Below are 17,102 nucleotides of genomic sequence, written 5' to 3' on the forward strand. Positions count from 1 at the left end.
CTGATGGCTCAGGAGAAGATAAGAGCTGTAGAGAAAAGTGTCAATCTTGGAGAATACTTGCAGTTGTGACCAAAGTAGTGGTAGAAATATGGAGGGGAAAGGTCATTCTGATGAGGTCTCTGACAGAGAAAAGGCTATCCTTAATATAAGGTGCCCAAGAACTTGGCTGAAATTGTGTTCATGTCCTAGTTTTTTGTAAGGTAGAACTTGTGAATGATGAATTGATATTTGGCTGAAGGAATTTCTAAGCAAAACGTTGAAGGGGTAGCTTGACTTCTCTTGAATGCTTACAGTAAAATGAAAGAGAAAAATGATTTAAAGGTGGGATTTTTTTTAACTGCAGAATAATTGACATACACTATTATGTTTCAGATGTACAACATAGTGATTCAACAGTCATATGCATTACAAAATGCTCACCAATGTGGTTACCATCTATCATGGTAGATGTTGTTGCAATATTATTGACTATAATTTCCTACCTTATACTTTTCATCCCTGTGAATTATTTTATAACTTAGAGCTTGTATTTCTTTTTTTTTTCTTTTAACATATTTTGTTTTTATTAACATATAATGTATTATTTGCCCCAGGGTTGCAGGTCTGTGAATCATCAGGCTTACACACTTCACAGCACTCAACCATAGTACATACCCTCCCCAATGTCCATAACCCAATTAGTTTGTATTTCTTAATCCCATTCAACTATTTTGCCTATCCCCCCTCTAACAAGTTTGCTCTGCATTTCTATCTACTTCTGTTTTTTATTTGAAGTGTAATTGACATATAGTAATAGTTTCAGAGTATACTTATCATGATGAACACGAAGTAATGATTCAACAATTCCTAAAGGTGGAATTCTTAATCAAAAGGGAGGCAGAAGGGGCACCTGGGAGGCTCAGTGGGTTAAAGCCTCTGCCTTCGGCTCGGGTCATGATCCCAGCGTCCTGGGATCGGGCCCTGCATCGAGCTCTCTGCTCTGCGGAGAGCCTGCTTCCTCCTCTCTCTGCCTGCCTCCCTGCCTGCTTGTGATCTCTCTCTCTCTGTCAAATATATAAATAAAATCTTTTAAAAAAAAGGGGGGGGGATGCAGAAATTCAAAATTCAGAAAATTCTCAGCCTATCAGTATTGAAAGAATAAGAAAACTAATTTCTGGAGAGAACACGAAGGATGTGGCCAGATTTGATTAAGATTAGTATGAGACTGCCATCTCACAGAATCTAAGAAATATTCATCAAGACCTGGGGAAACTGGCTGGCCAGTACCTATTCTGTGGACATCTGTACCAATAGTCTGGCCTGTGGCCTCCCTTTCTGTAAGGGAAACAGCTATCATTTGTGCCAAGGCAAGAGTTGGCCCTTTTTCTATAAAGGGCCAGACAGTAAATATTTTTGGCTTTTGGGGCAGTAAGTTCTGTCACAACTACTGAACTCCACCTTTGTATTGAGTTCCAATAAAACTTAATTTAAAACACGTAAAAGGTTGGATTTTGTGGGAGGGCAATAGTTTGCTGCTATCCCTGTCCCTATGCCAAGGTGGGTTAGGAGGAGGCAAAAGCAGAACGTAAACCAGGTTTCTTAATATATTATATTATTGCCTCCACCAGTGGCCCTGTCTTTCAAGTTGTAGCCACTCTCTTACTCTCAATAGCTGAAACCCCATGGGTTTCTTCTTATTGTTGTTTTGTTATTTTTCTGGATTTCAAGTTCCCTTTACAGTTCTAAGGAGGAAGTAGGAAACTCATGCTAATTTACTACCTTGGCAGGAATAGAAAACCAAGTCAATAATTGTTTTTGTTTGTGTTTTATTTATATATTTTTGGCAGCAAAATTGTTTATTAAAAAAAAATCTGGACTATGAACACACTTCACTGCTTCAGTTGAAGAACCCCTAGCCAAATAAAAGGACCAATATTAAAAAGCAGCATAACTGGTTACTGTTTTAAAGATACATAAAAAGAGTCATACACTACAGTGTAGGAAGACAATCACTCCCATGTCAGAAATCACAACTTCTTCCAAATAAAGAATATGACCCATCTGCCATATTGAATTGATATTTATTTCAGGACATGCCATGTCAAAATAAAACAGAAGAGTCAACCCTTGCCTTTAACAATAATATTGTATTATATAAAAGCACTTTACAACTCCATCCCATCTTTTAGTATAAGTTACTGGTATGTGGGCTAATGATTATCTGAAAGCATTTCTCTATTCAGACCCATAATCCAAGTGCTCTCTGAATATTATAAGGTGACAATAAGTGGGAATTGGAGAAGGAAGAGGAAAGAGAGGGGAATAAGATTCTCCCAGTTAAGGGTTTTGTTGCAATGAGGGGATGAAGAAGTATGAATTTTGTTGTCTTTTCATCCTTATACTGTGTTAAGTAATGCTTACAACGTAAATTCAGCAGGCTTTTCCTGAGCTGTAACTCAGAAATATTCTTCCTGCAAACAATGTATTTACAAATGTGTTTATTAACTTACACAGCAATCTCACAATAACTAGTAAAGATTAAAATGGTGCACTCCTAGTATATTTCTTTACAGTGTTTTAAGGGAAATATATATTGCCATGGTAATGAAGCTCTAAACAGACTGGACAAAACATCTAAAAATTGAAAGTAGTTAAAAAAAAAAAAAGGCAAAGAAATAAATATCACCAAAGAAAAAAGATTAACTGTAGCTTAAATATAAAACTAAATCACTGGTTAATTAACCAAACTACACAGACCTAATAAAAAGCAAAATCAGCCTGAAAGACCCAACATTAAAAAAAAAAAGTTAAAAAATAAGGCATAAATCTGCATAATATTGAGTTTTATTTCCATTCTCTCCTTTCCCTCTTCTATGTATGCTTATCCAGATCTGCCTCTAGGGGCTTATAAGAAAACTGTTTCTATTTTCAATCTGACCTCAAATGTCCTGAGCAAAGTATAGTATTTATTATTTTGTTGAGGATTCTTTTGTTGGTAAACTTTAGATATCATTGCTTTTACTGGTTATTATAGTTCTGATCAAGGTGCCAAGTTTAAATTCTTCCACTGGTTCTTCTTAAAGGAATTTGATTCCTATAGCGCCTTGACTGCATAGCATTTTTTGGAAAAAAAAAAAAAGAAAGAAAGAAAGAAAGAAAACCCCAGAGAAATCTATTGCTTACAAAAGTTTTCTTTTCTTCTCCCCCCCTTTTTAAACAAAGAGAATAACTTTATCTTGACAATTTTTAAAATCCTGGGAGAAATAGTTCACTGGAAGAATTCAGTATTAAAAACATGTTCTGAAGTAGTGTTACCCTTCTCTCCCAGAGACTAACATGTGAAAGGGTCATCTGTTTTGGTCTGAAACACATTTTATGTTCACTTGACTTGTTAAGTACTCAGTGTATTCATTAGGACTCATTTTGAAGATGCAACAGAACCCGTCTTATCCAAGCACTGCCTACTCATGATAGCTGAGTTTTGACCTCAAATAAAGTCTAAGTAATTTATATCACTGCTCAATAATATTTTTGGACATCTTGGTCCAAGCCTAGAACAAGTGGTATCGCTAAATTTGAAGGATCCAATGGGCTTGGTCTGATTGCTGCTTTGTCATACCTCATTTGTTTTGATAGAGAGTAAGAACAGGGAATATAGTAAGGGAGAGGTGAGAAAAGCAGAAAGAGATCAAGTTGGTAGGCAAGTGCTACTATGAACAACTGCTCCTTAACCAAACCACATACTGTTGAAATTTCCATCATTTTGAAGTACATTATCATTAACATTGAAAAGGAAAAAAAAAGTTGAGAAAATGTATCTAATTTTTAAAGTTATCACTGGAATATGTTGTAATCATTTGGCTTTTTGTAAAATATAAATAATGAAGACACTGAACTTTTTTGTGCTTGTGAAGCTAATAGATCATCTCCACGAGACAGGCAGCAATGATGAATTGCAATACGTTATTACTGAAGGGAAAAGGTTCAAGCCAATATTCACACTGCAGTCAATGAAAGAGTAAGGGGGCCAAAGCAGTGAGCTTCTGGAGAAAAGTTAAAGATGCCACGGGGGATTAGCAGGAGCAGCCTCCTTCACTGACTGGTTGCTCCTGAGGCTTTTCCAGTTTTATGTCAATCACTGAAACAAAAGTTAAGGAGCTATAAATGGGAAAGTACAATTCTAACTCGGCTGAACACTGACAACTCTTGCAAGCCCCTTCCATTCCTATTGGCTATAGAGTAGATACAGCCATTATTTCCTATATAGCTAGTTCACTGTATGAGGTGCTCAAATGAAATAAACTTGCCTGTATCTACTAGATGCAACAGGGTCAGAATAAGGTTAAGCCCTATTCACGGGAATCTGTTCTAAGGAACTTACAGGAGCAAGAAACCATGTAAAAGATGATGCTCCTCATGGGATTATCTATAATGAAAATCTGAAAACAGCCTATAAAAGAATTCTAGCAAAGGAAGAGAATTTAATAAATGATGGGACTTCAACTCTGTAGAACATATTATCCTATTAAAAGTAATTAAGGCAGGGCGCCTGGGTGGCTCAGTGGGTTAAAGCCTCTGCTTTCAGCTCAGGTCATGGTCCCAGGGTCCTGGGATCGAGCCCCGCATCGGGCTCTCTGCTCAGCGGGGAGCCTGCTTCCCCCTCTCTCTACTTGTGATCTCTGTCAAATAAATAAATAAGATCTTAAAAAAAAAAAAAAGTAATAAAGGCTTAGAAAACAGAAACATTTAGCAGTGGGGAAAGCTGAACACAAAATGCTATGACTTCTATGGCTTAATAAAAATGCATATGGAGGGACACCTGGGTGGCTCAGTTGGTTAAGCTGCTGCCTTCAGCTCAGGTCATAATCCCAAAGTCCTGGGATCGAGTCCCACATTGGACTCCTTGCTCAGTGGGAAGCCTGTTTCTCTCTCTGCCTCTGCCTGCTTGTGCTCCCTCTCTCTCTCTCTCTCTGAAGAGTAAATAAATAAAATCTTTTAAAAAATGCATATGGAAAAACACTAAAGGTAAATATAAAACAATTAAAATATTAAAATTAAAAATCCTTTAAAATAACTATTATTAGATGTACTTCACTATGAAAACAGAGGCCACGATAAACCAGACTGAGTTATTTCCTGCCTATGCCAAGCAGAAAGCTTGAATGTTAGAAAAAGCAAGGGAGGAAAATAAAATATATATTGTAGGGAAAAAGCCCAGAGCCAGCAGGACTCAAAATTAAAGGCAGAGGGCTAGGATTCTAAGTTTCCTGTTCATTAAAAATCAAGCACATAAACAAACACACACTTTCTCATTGATTAACTGTAGTGAACAGCAGGCTGCAAAGGGTACACCTGAATCACCAGATCTTTTTGCCACAGAAAACCCTGGAGCTTCTACGCTCCTAAGCCATTAATTCCCGGCTGTAAAAGGCAATAGCATAATATTCCTTAGCTAACCAAATGGAGCTCTAAAGACTAGTTTATAATAAAATTATCTGACGAAACAAAAAGGATACTGTCTTCTCTGCTTCTATCCTGTGTGCTTTCCATTCCAGGCAAAGCCGCTGCAACACGTCGGAAGAGCTGTGGAAAAAAGAAATGTGGTAATTGGAAGGGGAAATTTAGCAAATGGTATCAAGTGAAAGTGGATGACCACTGGGATGGGTAAGTTAAAAGAGCTTCTGGGTTATTTCTCACTTAGACCTTAGCATAATGAAAGCATGTAAAAATGTCTATTTATTTTGTAAGTAAGTACTATAGGTTGTATGCCATATACAGAAAGGTATAAAGATATGATCCTTATTTTCCAACTGGTGAGATCAGACATGAACAAACAGCTAAGAAACAGCAAAAATGTCATTTGAGTCATAAAAACATACTCTTAACAACTCAAAGTAAAGACAGAAGATTGCTCATTTAGGAAAACTGTAAGTGGCATTCCTATCTTTTATAAACAGTTTCTAAAGTCAGTGAGTATACAGTGAAAGTCAGTCTAGTCAAAATTACCGTGAATAGGGAAAGCATTATGTTGGAGACCAACACACCATCTCTCAAATCCAACACAGATGGCTTTTCCTCCATCAACAGAAAAAGTACCAGTGGAAGTGATGGGCTTGTTTCTGAGGTATGATTTATGAAAAATATCTTCAAAAGGAGAATCACACTCAAGCCTGACAACACGGTCACTTTGAGAGGCATGTGGCAACAGAAACTGAAGGAACAAGACTCATACCCCCTATTATGTGTCCAATACTAGGTATATACTCACTGGGTAGAATGGCAGGTGAAACTGGCTGATTATTTCAATCATTTCTCTTTTTGGCATGCAGTATAAAATTCCTGAAAGTTAAATGCACGTGTGATGTAACTCCCTTGTACTAAATACCTGCTTGTTTGAGTCATTGTCTCAGGTTCTCTAGGGACAGAGAATTGAATAAAATGTAGCTTTATAATTCAAGGGAGCTCACAGTCTGGTAAGAGAGACAGATGCAAACAATTTGTTACGTTACAGTGTGGCAAGTGCCAGAAACCAAGGAAATACAAAATGATATAAGAACACAGATATAAGAAGGCCCTTCTTAGGACACTGGAAAATATTCTTTAGGTGGTGACATTTCAGCTGGGATTTAAAGGCAGTTTAAAAATTTCACTTGGCGGGCACCTAGGTGGGTCAGTTGTTAAGCGTCGGCCTTTGGCTCAGGTTTCAATTCCAGGGTCCTGGGACTGAGCCCCATATCAGGCTCCCGGCTCAATGGAGTGCCTGCTTCTCCCTCTCCCTGCTTGTGTGTTCTCTCTCTCTCTGTCAAATAAATAAATAAAATCTCTAAAAACAAAATTTCACGTGGCTGAAAAACATACTATGCAAAAAGTTCTTGGAACTTGAGTGCTTCATATATGTTGCTGAGTTAAAAATGAGAAGGAATAGAAACAATAGAGGATCAGAGATGAAAGACTAGAACTCTACATAATCTGTTCAGGGAAAGGAATATAGAACAGGAGCAAATGTTTATCTGTAGGAATTGCCTGGTGGGGCAGGATTACGGAAGATTTGAGAAAAAGTGTAACTGTTTTGGTTCTATAAGGTTTAGTGGCATTTTAGAGGTGTGTCAAAGTTAGTCACTAGCCTCAATATTCTTTTCCCTGTTCTTGAAACTACTAAAATCAGAAATGTGTTGACTATACATTATGGTTAGATGGCTAAGTGTTAAAATTACTGAGGCCAAGGGGCGCCTGGGTGGCTCAGTGGGTTAAAGCCTTTGCCTTCGGCTCAGATCATGATCTCAGGGTCCTGGGATTGAGCCCCGCATCAGGCTCTCTGCTCGGCAGAGAGTCTGCTTCCCTTCCTCGCTCTCTGCCTGCCTCTCTGCCTACTTGTGATCTCTATCAAATAAATAAATAAAATCTTTAAAAAAAAATTACTGAGGGGGCGCCTGGGTGGCTCAGTGGGTTAAAGCCTCTGCCTTAGGCTCAGGTCATGATCCCGGAGTCCTGGGATTGAGCCCCGCATCGGGCTCTCTGCTCAGCGGGGAGCCTGCTTCCTCCTTCTCTCTCTCTGCCTGCCTCTCTGCCTAATTGTGATCTCTGTCTGTCAAATAAATAAAATCTTTAAAAAAAAAAAAATTACTGAGGCCAAGACTAAGTATCACTATTATAGAGTCAATTTCTGGGATGCACAGTGCCCTTGTATCCCATCCCAAATGTATGCCACATTTGTCACTGCTAGACAATCAAATGCCCAAAGCGCGGTCAGAGAAAAGCACAAGGTATATTCAAGAATGTTTAGGTAGTCCAGACTGGCTAGAGCACAGAATATGTAACAGGATTATAAAGAAGCTCTCTATATTAAAGGCCAGATGAAGAAAGACCTGTAAAGGATACAAACTTTGTCCTATGGACAAAAGAAGGCATTAAAAACAACAGTTTGCATTAGGACTTTTATCAGTGATTCTAGTTCTTTTACTATGGCTACAAAGATCTACAAATCACATATTGAAAGTGCTTTACAGACAGGACAGAATGGCAAAAAGCTAAAAACTAAAAGGTGAAGTACAAAGTTTATATTCTGGGCAGGCCACTTAGGTGGTGAGGAACTTTATGTTCCTCAGTTTTCTCATCTGTAAAATGGGCTTAAAATAACAGTCTACTTAACTGACCTGATTACTGTGAAAATTTAAGGGAGATCATTAGGTAAACTGCTTAGAACTGATCTGTTATATACAAAGTCTGTAGTAAACAGTAGCTCTATTTCTACTAAAGACTATTCATATAATAACTCATGGTCCTGTGGGCTAGGGGAACAGAAACTTTTTCCAAACATTTTGAAATTCTGGAGTGAATTCTAGGACTGTAACAAATGCCAAGAGGTGTAACACTCTGCTCTGAAGCTATTTAAAACCGGTCAGTCAGAAAGACCTTCAGAAAATACTAGAGCAGAACTGAAATGTTCCTTCTTAGGAATATATAGAAATCTTCCCCAAGATCTCATAGTTTGACTCTGACATGAAATATTTATTAAGCTATTTAAAAGTTCAAAACACACAATCTTTTCAGCTCTTAAGGATATCAAAGTTTATTATAGGCTAGCTTAAAAATGTAACAACATGGTTTATAAGTTTTAATGCTTTAAAAAAAGTACATAATTAAAGAAGTCTTTCAGAGATGGTACTGTAATATTCTTATCTGTCTACCTAGTCTCAGAATATAACACAGTATTTAACGTGTTTCTAGAAAGAGTATAAAATTCCAAATTACAATCAAGAAACTGTAGTACTAAGTACTCCACTATTACAGCTTTGTGACCTCAAGGATATTAATTTCCCTAATCCTTAGATTCTAATAAAAAGGGGGCTACACTTGTGAAGTTCAACTTTTTTTCACCTTTGAAAGTAGTCAGAAACAAGTATTTTAGGAAAGTTTCCTTGAATGGTTATATGTAAAGTCCTTCCTTCTATACCAGTGGTTCTTAATCCTACCATGCATCAACTAAAAGCAAACAAAACCAGATGCTTGGGGCCCACCCACAAAGATTTAACTAACTTGGGGTGGGGCCCTTAGTGTTTCACTGAAAGATCTCTAGATGATTCTAATATGCAGCCATGGTTAAAGACCTATGCTGTAACACTAATTTGTAAGAGTGTGAAGTAATCAAAAAAGCTAATACTGAGTGCTTACTTTGTCAGAATCTTCACATTTTCTCATTTTAATCCTCATAGTAACGTGTGAGGAAGATATTAATATCCTCATTTTATAGCCTAGCAGACCTGAGATTTCAAAGTGTTCTTTTTTTCTACTGCCTTATACGGTTTAGTATAAATGGAAGTTTTGTCTATATGGAAAAGCATTGTGGAAAGGCCTGTGTGAAGAAACAGCTAACAATCCTGAGTAAGAGGAATTTGCTTTGTGAAATACTATTACCCATATAAATCACAAACAGAAAAACTTAATCCATTTTCTAGTACTTAAAAATTTTATCTGTAGTTTTAACCAGTGTATTTGAAAAACTTGGTGTTCCCTCAAAATATTTCAATTAGATGGGGACGCCTGGGTGGCTCAGTTGGTTAAGCAGCTGCCTTCGGCTCGGGTCATGATCCCAGCGTCCTGGGATCGAGTCCCACGTCGGGCTCCTTGCTCGTCAGGGAGCCTGCTTCTCCCTCTGCCTCTGCCTGCCATTCTGTCTGCCTGTGCTCGCTCTCTCTCCCTCTCTCTCTCTGACAAATAAATAAATAAAATCTTTAAAAAAAAAATATTTCAATTAGATTAAAGGAATCAATGCCACTAGCTTATAAACTCAACCCAGGACATCCTAAAATGAGCCAAGTAAAAGCTTTACAAAAAGTAAAGTTCTATCCTTACAGAAATGTATGTAAGACAGGAAGGAAAAGACCCTAGGGGATTAAGATGTTTTAAATAATCATTAGAGGAAAATCCATTTCTTAAAAGCCAATGATACGCTAAGAGAGGCTTCTGCTTCATTAGGAATCACATATGACTAAGACAGGGCCTCCCTTGATCATCCTATCTATATGTAATCTTATTCATTTCTTCAACAAATATACCTCCTTGTGACAACACTGATTTTACATTTCAATAATTTCTGTGGATCTTACTGTCTCTGCAGTATTGGCTAAGCATTTATCATGTATTACCTACCCTTTACTACATAATTTTCATGAGAATGTCACTTTTCTCAACTGTATCATAAGCTTTTTAGAAATTAAGAATCAGGGGCACCTGGGTGGCTCAGTGGGTTAAAGCCTCTGCCTTCGGCTCAGGTCATGATCCCAGGGTCCTGGGATCAAGCCCCGTATCGGGCTCTCTGCTCAGTGGGGAGCCTGCTTCCCTTCCACTCTCTCTCTGTCTCTCTCTGCCTACTTGTGATCTCTGACTGTCAAATAAATAAAATCCTAAAAAAAAAAAAACAAAAAAACCTAAAAAAAAAAAGAAATTAAGAATCATATTTTACATAACTTTAAATTCTTCAAAGGAATTACAATGGTCTATAAGACTGTAGGTAATTGACACATGTGAATTAAGGTACAGGATAAAAGTATAAGATGAAGACCTATTATGAGCCAAGAACTACGGCAGACATAGGATATAACGGTATAGAAAAGTCACTACTCCTACCAATGCTTTAAGTACATATGCTTCTCAGCAGGTGTAACACAATTTACACGCACATGCATGTGTGCACAACCCCACTATATGTAAGCTTTCATTGATCTGTTAGTACTGATATACATCAGCTATCACTAATTTTCTTTCAAACAAATCTTTTTCTTCTGACAAGCACTGATAATTTTAGAAGTTAAAGATCAAGAAGTGTTTCTCTTCTTTTCCCATTTGCCAGTACTGTAAAATTAGAGAATATAATAAGAAAGGTGACACCCACATACTTAATACTTCACTAAAAGAATGTGTTAATTCTCAGATGAAAAGTCAAGGGAAGTCTTAACTAATTACCTTTTCATTACCATTTCCTTCAGCAATTTAAACACTATACCACTCTCACAAAAGAAAGCAGTATTACTGCATTTTTAAAAGCAGAAAAATAAGGGTTAAAATATTTACCACAGGCTATTTTCTTTTACACTTGATCTTAGCCAAAAGGCCGAGAAGCAACAGGCTATTTTTTTAAAAAGATTTATTTCAGAGAAAGAATGCGGGAGGGGTAGAGAAAGAAGGAGAGACTCCTCAAGCAGATTCCCTGGTAAGTACAGAGCCCAACATAGGGTTTGACCAAGGGTTAGATACTTAACCAACTGAGCCACCAAGGTGCCTGCATAAGCTATTTTTCTATGAAATATTGAATGTAATGAAAAATATTACTTAAATATCCTATATAACATAAATGATCATGCTAGGTATTATTATTTATTATAGTTCTAGCCCTCATAGTACTTTTATTTAAAAAAAAAACTATAACAATATTTTTAAAGACATAAACAGGGTTTTAGAGTTAAGTGCTTATACAAGGTTAAAGAGCAGAGGGGTGAAGCACAGAACATTTTTAAATAAGAAAAATTAGCAGTATTGGTCAGGAATAAATTTGTTTTATTTTAAGCCAAAATTTTAGGCATTAAGGCCCAATCACCTGAACCACAGTCAGACATTAATGATGCATCATTAATGAAATTTCTCCTAGAATTGTTTAAAAAGTACACAGAATAATAGAGGAAGTCCATTTTCAGCTTTTATTATGTGTATTATACTCCAGTATACAAGGTAGTAGGGAGAAGGAATCCAATTGGCAAATTAGCAGAAAGCTAGAAAACATCTCTATATGTGGAAAATACAACTAGATGGTACCTTTAATACAAATAAACACATCTATCCAAAAAGACTACCATGTAATTTCCAGTGAAAGCACATGATGATTTTCTCAAATAAAATTAGTACAATGCACAATCATCAGAAGTAATTGTGCTTTGCAAACATACGGCTGAACAAACACACACAATGCTTACTTTAACAGGCATGTAAGATTGTGATTCCCAATGTTTTTCAAGACAGTGACTGGACTGTAAAATTTACCTGGTAAATTTCTAAATACCAGTACCATTTCTGAATTGTGACTGACCTACAACAAAAATCTCAGAAGGGGTCTGTGATTATTTCTTCACAGTAATTTCTGTTAATATGTATTACTTATTGACTATATAATTTAAGTAAAAAATCCACTTATTTTGATGATAAATAACATACAGAAAAACCTATGTACATGCTAAATAGTCTCAGTTGTTACATTTATCAGATATTTTAAGTTTTACCTCCCATAAGTTTATTTATTTTTTTTTAAGATTTTATTTATTTATTTAACAGACAGAGATCACAGGTAGGCAGAGAGGCAGGCAGAGAGAGAGACGGGAAGAAGCAGGCTCCCCGCGGAGCAGAGAGCCCGATGCGGGGCTCAATCCCAGGACCCTGGAATCATGACCTGAGCCGAAGGCAGAGGCTTTAACCCACTGAGCCACCCAGGCGCCCCAAGTTTAATTTTTTTAAAGATAATATTTATTTACCTGAAAGTGAGAAAGAGAAAGAGGGCTCGTGCACACAGAGGGGTGGGGCAGAAGGAGAGGGAGAGAGATCTCCAGTACTCCCCAGTGAGCAAGGAGCCAGACATAGGGCTCAATCTCACAACCCTGAGATCACGACCTAAGCCGAAATCAAGAGTCCGTTTCTTAACCAACTGAGCCACCCAGGCGCCCCTACCCCCCATAAGTTTAATATCACCTCCAGTTTGGGTAATTGCAGACTAACTTGTATAGGACTAACACTCTTGAAGATGGCAATTATTAACTCTGGAAAACTAAAAAAACAATTTTTCGAAGGCTCTCAAGAGCAACATTAGGGAGAATTCAACCCTGGGAAGAAGGGAACCCACATTCATTGGGTGAGATCCATGTTTATACAGGTGTTCCCAAGAGCCATTCTTAGCCTGTGCAATATGAGGTGGCCAGAAGTCACGCAGAAAACTAGAGTGTTTAAGTTTTGCAGTGTCAGTGGACTGCTAGTGTGGCTGGATTGAGGAAGGAAATAACTAAGGAGGAAGCCAAAAGGAGGAACCCTAAATTCTACACATAAATTTCCTGCAAATCTGAGGTGACTCTTGAATGGTACATATGTAGGAGAGACTGCAAGAAGCCCATCTGAAAGCAATAGCTAGAAGGCTGGAAGAAATGAGCAGAAATTTTAGTTACTATCTGCTCCAGGGATACATTTTAAAATACTTTAGAGTCTGAATCAAACCAAGTCAGAAAAGTTTGATAGATACCTCAGGCTTCCTACAAATCCACCCAAACAAAACATAACATCAAGACTCCACAAATTCAAGGTGATCAGCCAGCAATATAACAACCTGCCATAATAAAACTCAGCATTCTGCAGAGAACAATAACAGAAACCAGAGACTCTATGTATTGTAGACAATGCTGAGCATACAACCAAAAATGACTAGACACACGAAGAAACAGGAAAATTTACCTGGTGGCAAGAGAAAAACAGCCAATAGAAACAGACTCAGAGATGACTCAGATGTTGGATTAGTAGACAACAATTTTATCAATATGTTCAAGAACTTGAAGGTAACAATTCCACAATGATGAGATGAGGTACTCCAACACAGAAACAGAAACTTAAAGAAATAAAGGAAAAATCTAGGACTGAGTACAGTATCTGAAATGATAAATTCACTGGATGGACTTAATAGCAGTTTGGATATAGGAGAAAAGGGCTACTGAACCTGAAGACACATCAGTAATATTATCCAATCTTAAAAAGAGTACAGAAAGGATAAAATATAATAGGCAAAGCTTCGGGGACTAGTAGGACAATATCAAGCCATTTAAAAGATGTGCCATTGGAATTCCAGAAGAAGAGGAAAAAAGAAAATGAGAAAGGAAAAATACTTTAAGATAACACATTATAGGGGTGCGTGGGTGGCTCAGTGGCTTAAAGCCTCTGCCTTCAGCTCAGGTCATGATCCCAGAGTCCTGGGATCGAGCCCCGCATCAGGCTCTCTGCTCAACGGGGAGCCTGCTCCACCACCCCCCCCCCCCCCCCCGCCTACCTCTCTGCCTACTTGTGATCTCTGTCAAATAAATAAATAAAATCTTAAAAAAAAAAAATAAAGAGAACATATTACATACAGAGAACATACAAATTAGAGCTCACTTCTCACTAGAAACAATGGAAGCCAGAAGACAATGAAGTGTATCTTTACAGTATTGGAAGAAAAATATCTGTCAGCCACAAATTCAAAAACAAAAACATTCTTCAAAAATTATTCTTCAAATGTTCTTTTGGGCTACATGAAAGCTGGGCAAATTCATCACTAGGAGATGCCAATAAGAAACAATAAAGTTATTTAGGCTAAAGGGAAATAATACCAGATGAAATGCCTATCTGTAAGAAGAAATGAAGAGCACTGGAAATGGTAAATATATGGGTAAACAGGAAAAGCTGTCCTTTTCCTTCTCTTAATTACTGTTTAAAGCAAAAATTAAAATATCTATTAGAGGATTCACAATGTATGTAAATACAAAGTATGTGACAACAATAACACAAAGCAAAAGTGCACAGGTACAAAGGATGAAATAATATATTAACTCTAGTTTAATCTGTCGAGCAACCACTAACAAGTTATGAGGTTTAGCTAAAAAGAGGAGTTAAAATACAATATAAAAATATTTGATTAAACTGGGGCGCCTGGGTGGCTCAGGTCATGGTCTCAGGGTCCTGGGATCGAGCCCCGCATTGGGCTCTCTGCTCAGCAAGGAGCCTGCTTCCCTTCCTCTCTCTCTGTCTACTTGTGATCTCTGTCTGTCAAATAAATAAATAAAATCTTTAAAAAAAATATTTGATTAAACTTTTAAAAATGACAAGCAGATAACAAAAAGCAAATGACAGATATGAACCCAACTGCATTAATAATTACATTAAATCTAAAAAAAAACCCCAAACATTCCAAATAGAAAGCATTTTTACTTATTTTTTGCTTTTTATTTTTTTTAGCAGAGATTTTTTAGACTGGATTTTAAAAAACAGTGAGATCCAACTAAATGCCAATCCAACAGTGACCTACTTTACAAGGAAAAAGATATACCATGCAAACAATAACCAATAAGAGAACTGGTATGGCTATATTAAGATCAGATAAAGACTTGGAGACAAGGAGTATTATTAGAAAAAAAAAGAACTTTTCTTAACGCTAAAAACAAAACAGAACAAAACACACAAAAAAACAATGCATTAGGAAAACACTAATAATCCTAATTACATATGCACTCAATAACAGAATTTCCAAATAGGAAGTAAAGCTGACAGAACTAAATGGCAAAACAGGCAAATACAAATGTTGCTGTAAATCTGAATACCTCCCTTCTCAGTAATTGACAGGACTACAGACAAAAAATTAGTAAGACTATGTAAGTTATGAACAATGCTATCAACTGTCTTGATATAACTGATACTTATAAAATATTATACCTGACAACTATACAAAAACGTTATTTTCCAGTTATGTCTTATGTCTTATTCACTAAGACAGACCATATGCTAGGCCATAACACAAATCTCCATAAATTATGAATGACTAAAATGTTACATGGTATAGTCTATGACCACAACAGAATTAAATCAGAAGCTGTAACAATAAGAGAGCTAGAAATGCCCCAATTATTTGGAAATTATTTCTATATCTTCACTGATGTAGTCCTTACATCTACATCAACATTTATCAAAATTCATCTAAATGTAAACTTAAGATGTGTACATTTCACTGTATGTAAATGTTTACCCCAATAATTAATGGGAAAAAAAGTTCAATGTATGTTTAGCTGAATTCAAAGAAACTCAAGGGGCAGGAGTATCCACATCTAAATTGCAGTGAAAATACAGAAGTATAATACCTCATGTAACCTAGATTCTCTAAGCTTGTTCCATGTCTTGGAAAATTCTTTTTTTTTTTTTAATTTTTTTTATTTTTAAAAGATTTTATTTATTATTTGTCAGAGAGAGAGAGAGAGAGAGCAAGCACAAGTAGACAGAGTGGCAGGCAGAGGCAGAGAGAGGAGCAGGCTCCCTGCCAAGCAAGGAGCCCGCTCCCTGCCAAGCAAGGAGCCCGATGCAGGACTCGATCCCAGGACCCTGGGATCACGCCTGAGCTGAAGGCAGCAGCTTAACCCACTGAGCCACCAGGCGTCCCATGTCTTGGAAAATTCTTAAGACCAAGTCAACCTCATTAAACAGATTTTTTTCTTACAGCATAACATGGCAGCTCTAAGTATCTGCTCAAAAAATACAGCACATTATTCTTCCATTCAATAAACATTAATGAGTTCAGTATGATAGGAGGCAGAAGTAACAAAAAAATTTCTATATTAAAAGAAAGAAGGGGTGCTACTTCAATAACTAGGAAAGGCATTTGATCTACACTTGATTATGTTTGAACCAAGTTTTTAATTACAAATAACAGAGAAGAAACAGTATTTTGGAAGAGGGACAGTAACACAGTGGAAATATGGGAACACAGTAAACCTGGGGGACTTTAAGCAGTGTAGTACACTGTGTAGTGTACAGTGGCTGAAGATCAAGACTTTGAGCAGCAGGGCATAGCATACTAAGGACTTGGTTTAAAATTCAGCATAAAATTCACAAGTAACCTAGGGTGCCTGGGTGGCTCAGTTGGTTAAGCGACTGCCTTCAGCTCATGTCATGATCCCAGAGTCCTGGGATTGAGTCCCACATCGGGCTCCCTGCTCCTTGGAGAGTCTGCTTCTCCCCCTGACTTTCTCCCCTCTCATGCTCTCTCTCACTGTCTCTCTCTCAAATAAATAAATAAAATCTTTAAAAAAAAAAAAAATTCACAAGTAACCTGATTAAATCTGCCATTTAAAAAAAATATTTTATTTATTTATTTGACACAGATAGATTTATTTATTTGACAAGTAGGCAGAGAGGCAGGCAGAAAGAGAGGGAGAAGCAGACTTCCTGCTGAGCAGAGAGCCTGATCTGGGACTTGATCCCAGGACCCTGAGACCATGGCCTGAGCTGAAGGCAGAGGCTTAACCCTCTGAGCCACCCAGGCGCCCCTAAATCTGCATTTTAAAATAATCAATGACAGC

At 37.2% G+C, this 17,102-nt stretch overlaps 1 protein-coding gene across 1 annotated transcript in view; it reads right to left on the bottom strand.

Moving 5' to 3' along the window:
- Nucleotides 1–2,043: 2,043 nt before the first annotated feature.
- LOC111159339 (RAB6A, member RAS oncogene family) overlaps nt 2,044–17,102 on the bottom strand; it is a 93,747-nt gene continuing 78,688 nt past the window's right edge. Inside the window, exons 6-7 of the mRNA XM_022521736.1 lie at nt 5,496–5,562; nt 2,044–4,117 (exon numbers count right to left, since the gene is read on the bottom strand). Of these exons, the coding sequence (XP_022377444.1) occupies nt 4,053–4,117; nt 5,496–5,562 (132 nt within the window). The 3' untranslated portion in view covers nt 2,044–4,052. The remainder of the gene's footprint in view (nt 4,118–5,495; nt 5,563–17,102) is intronic.

Source organism: Enhydra lutris, unplaced genomic scaffold (assembly GCF_002288905.1).
Source record: "Enhydra lutris kenyoni isolate GAN:26980312 unplaced genomic scaffold, ASM228890v2 scaffoldscaffold68, whole genome shotgun sequence".
Lineage (NCBI taxonomy): Eukaryota > Metazoa > Chordata > Mammalia > Carnivora > Mustelidae > Enhydra > Enhydra lutris.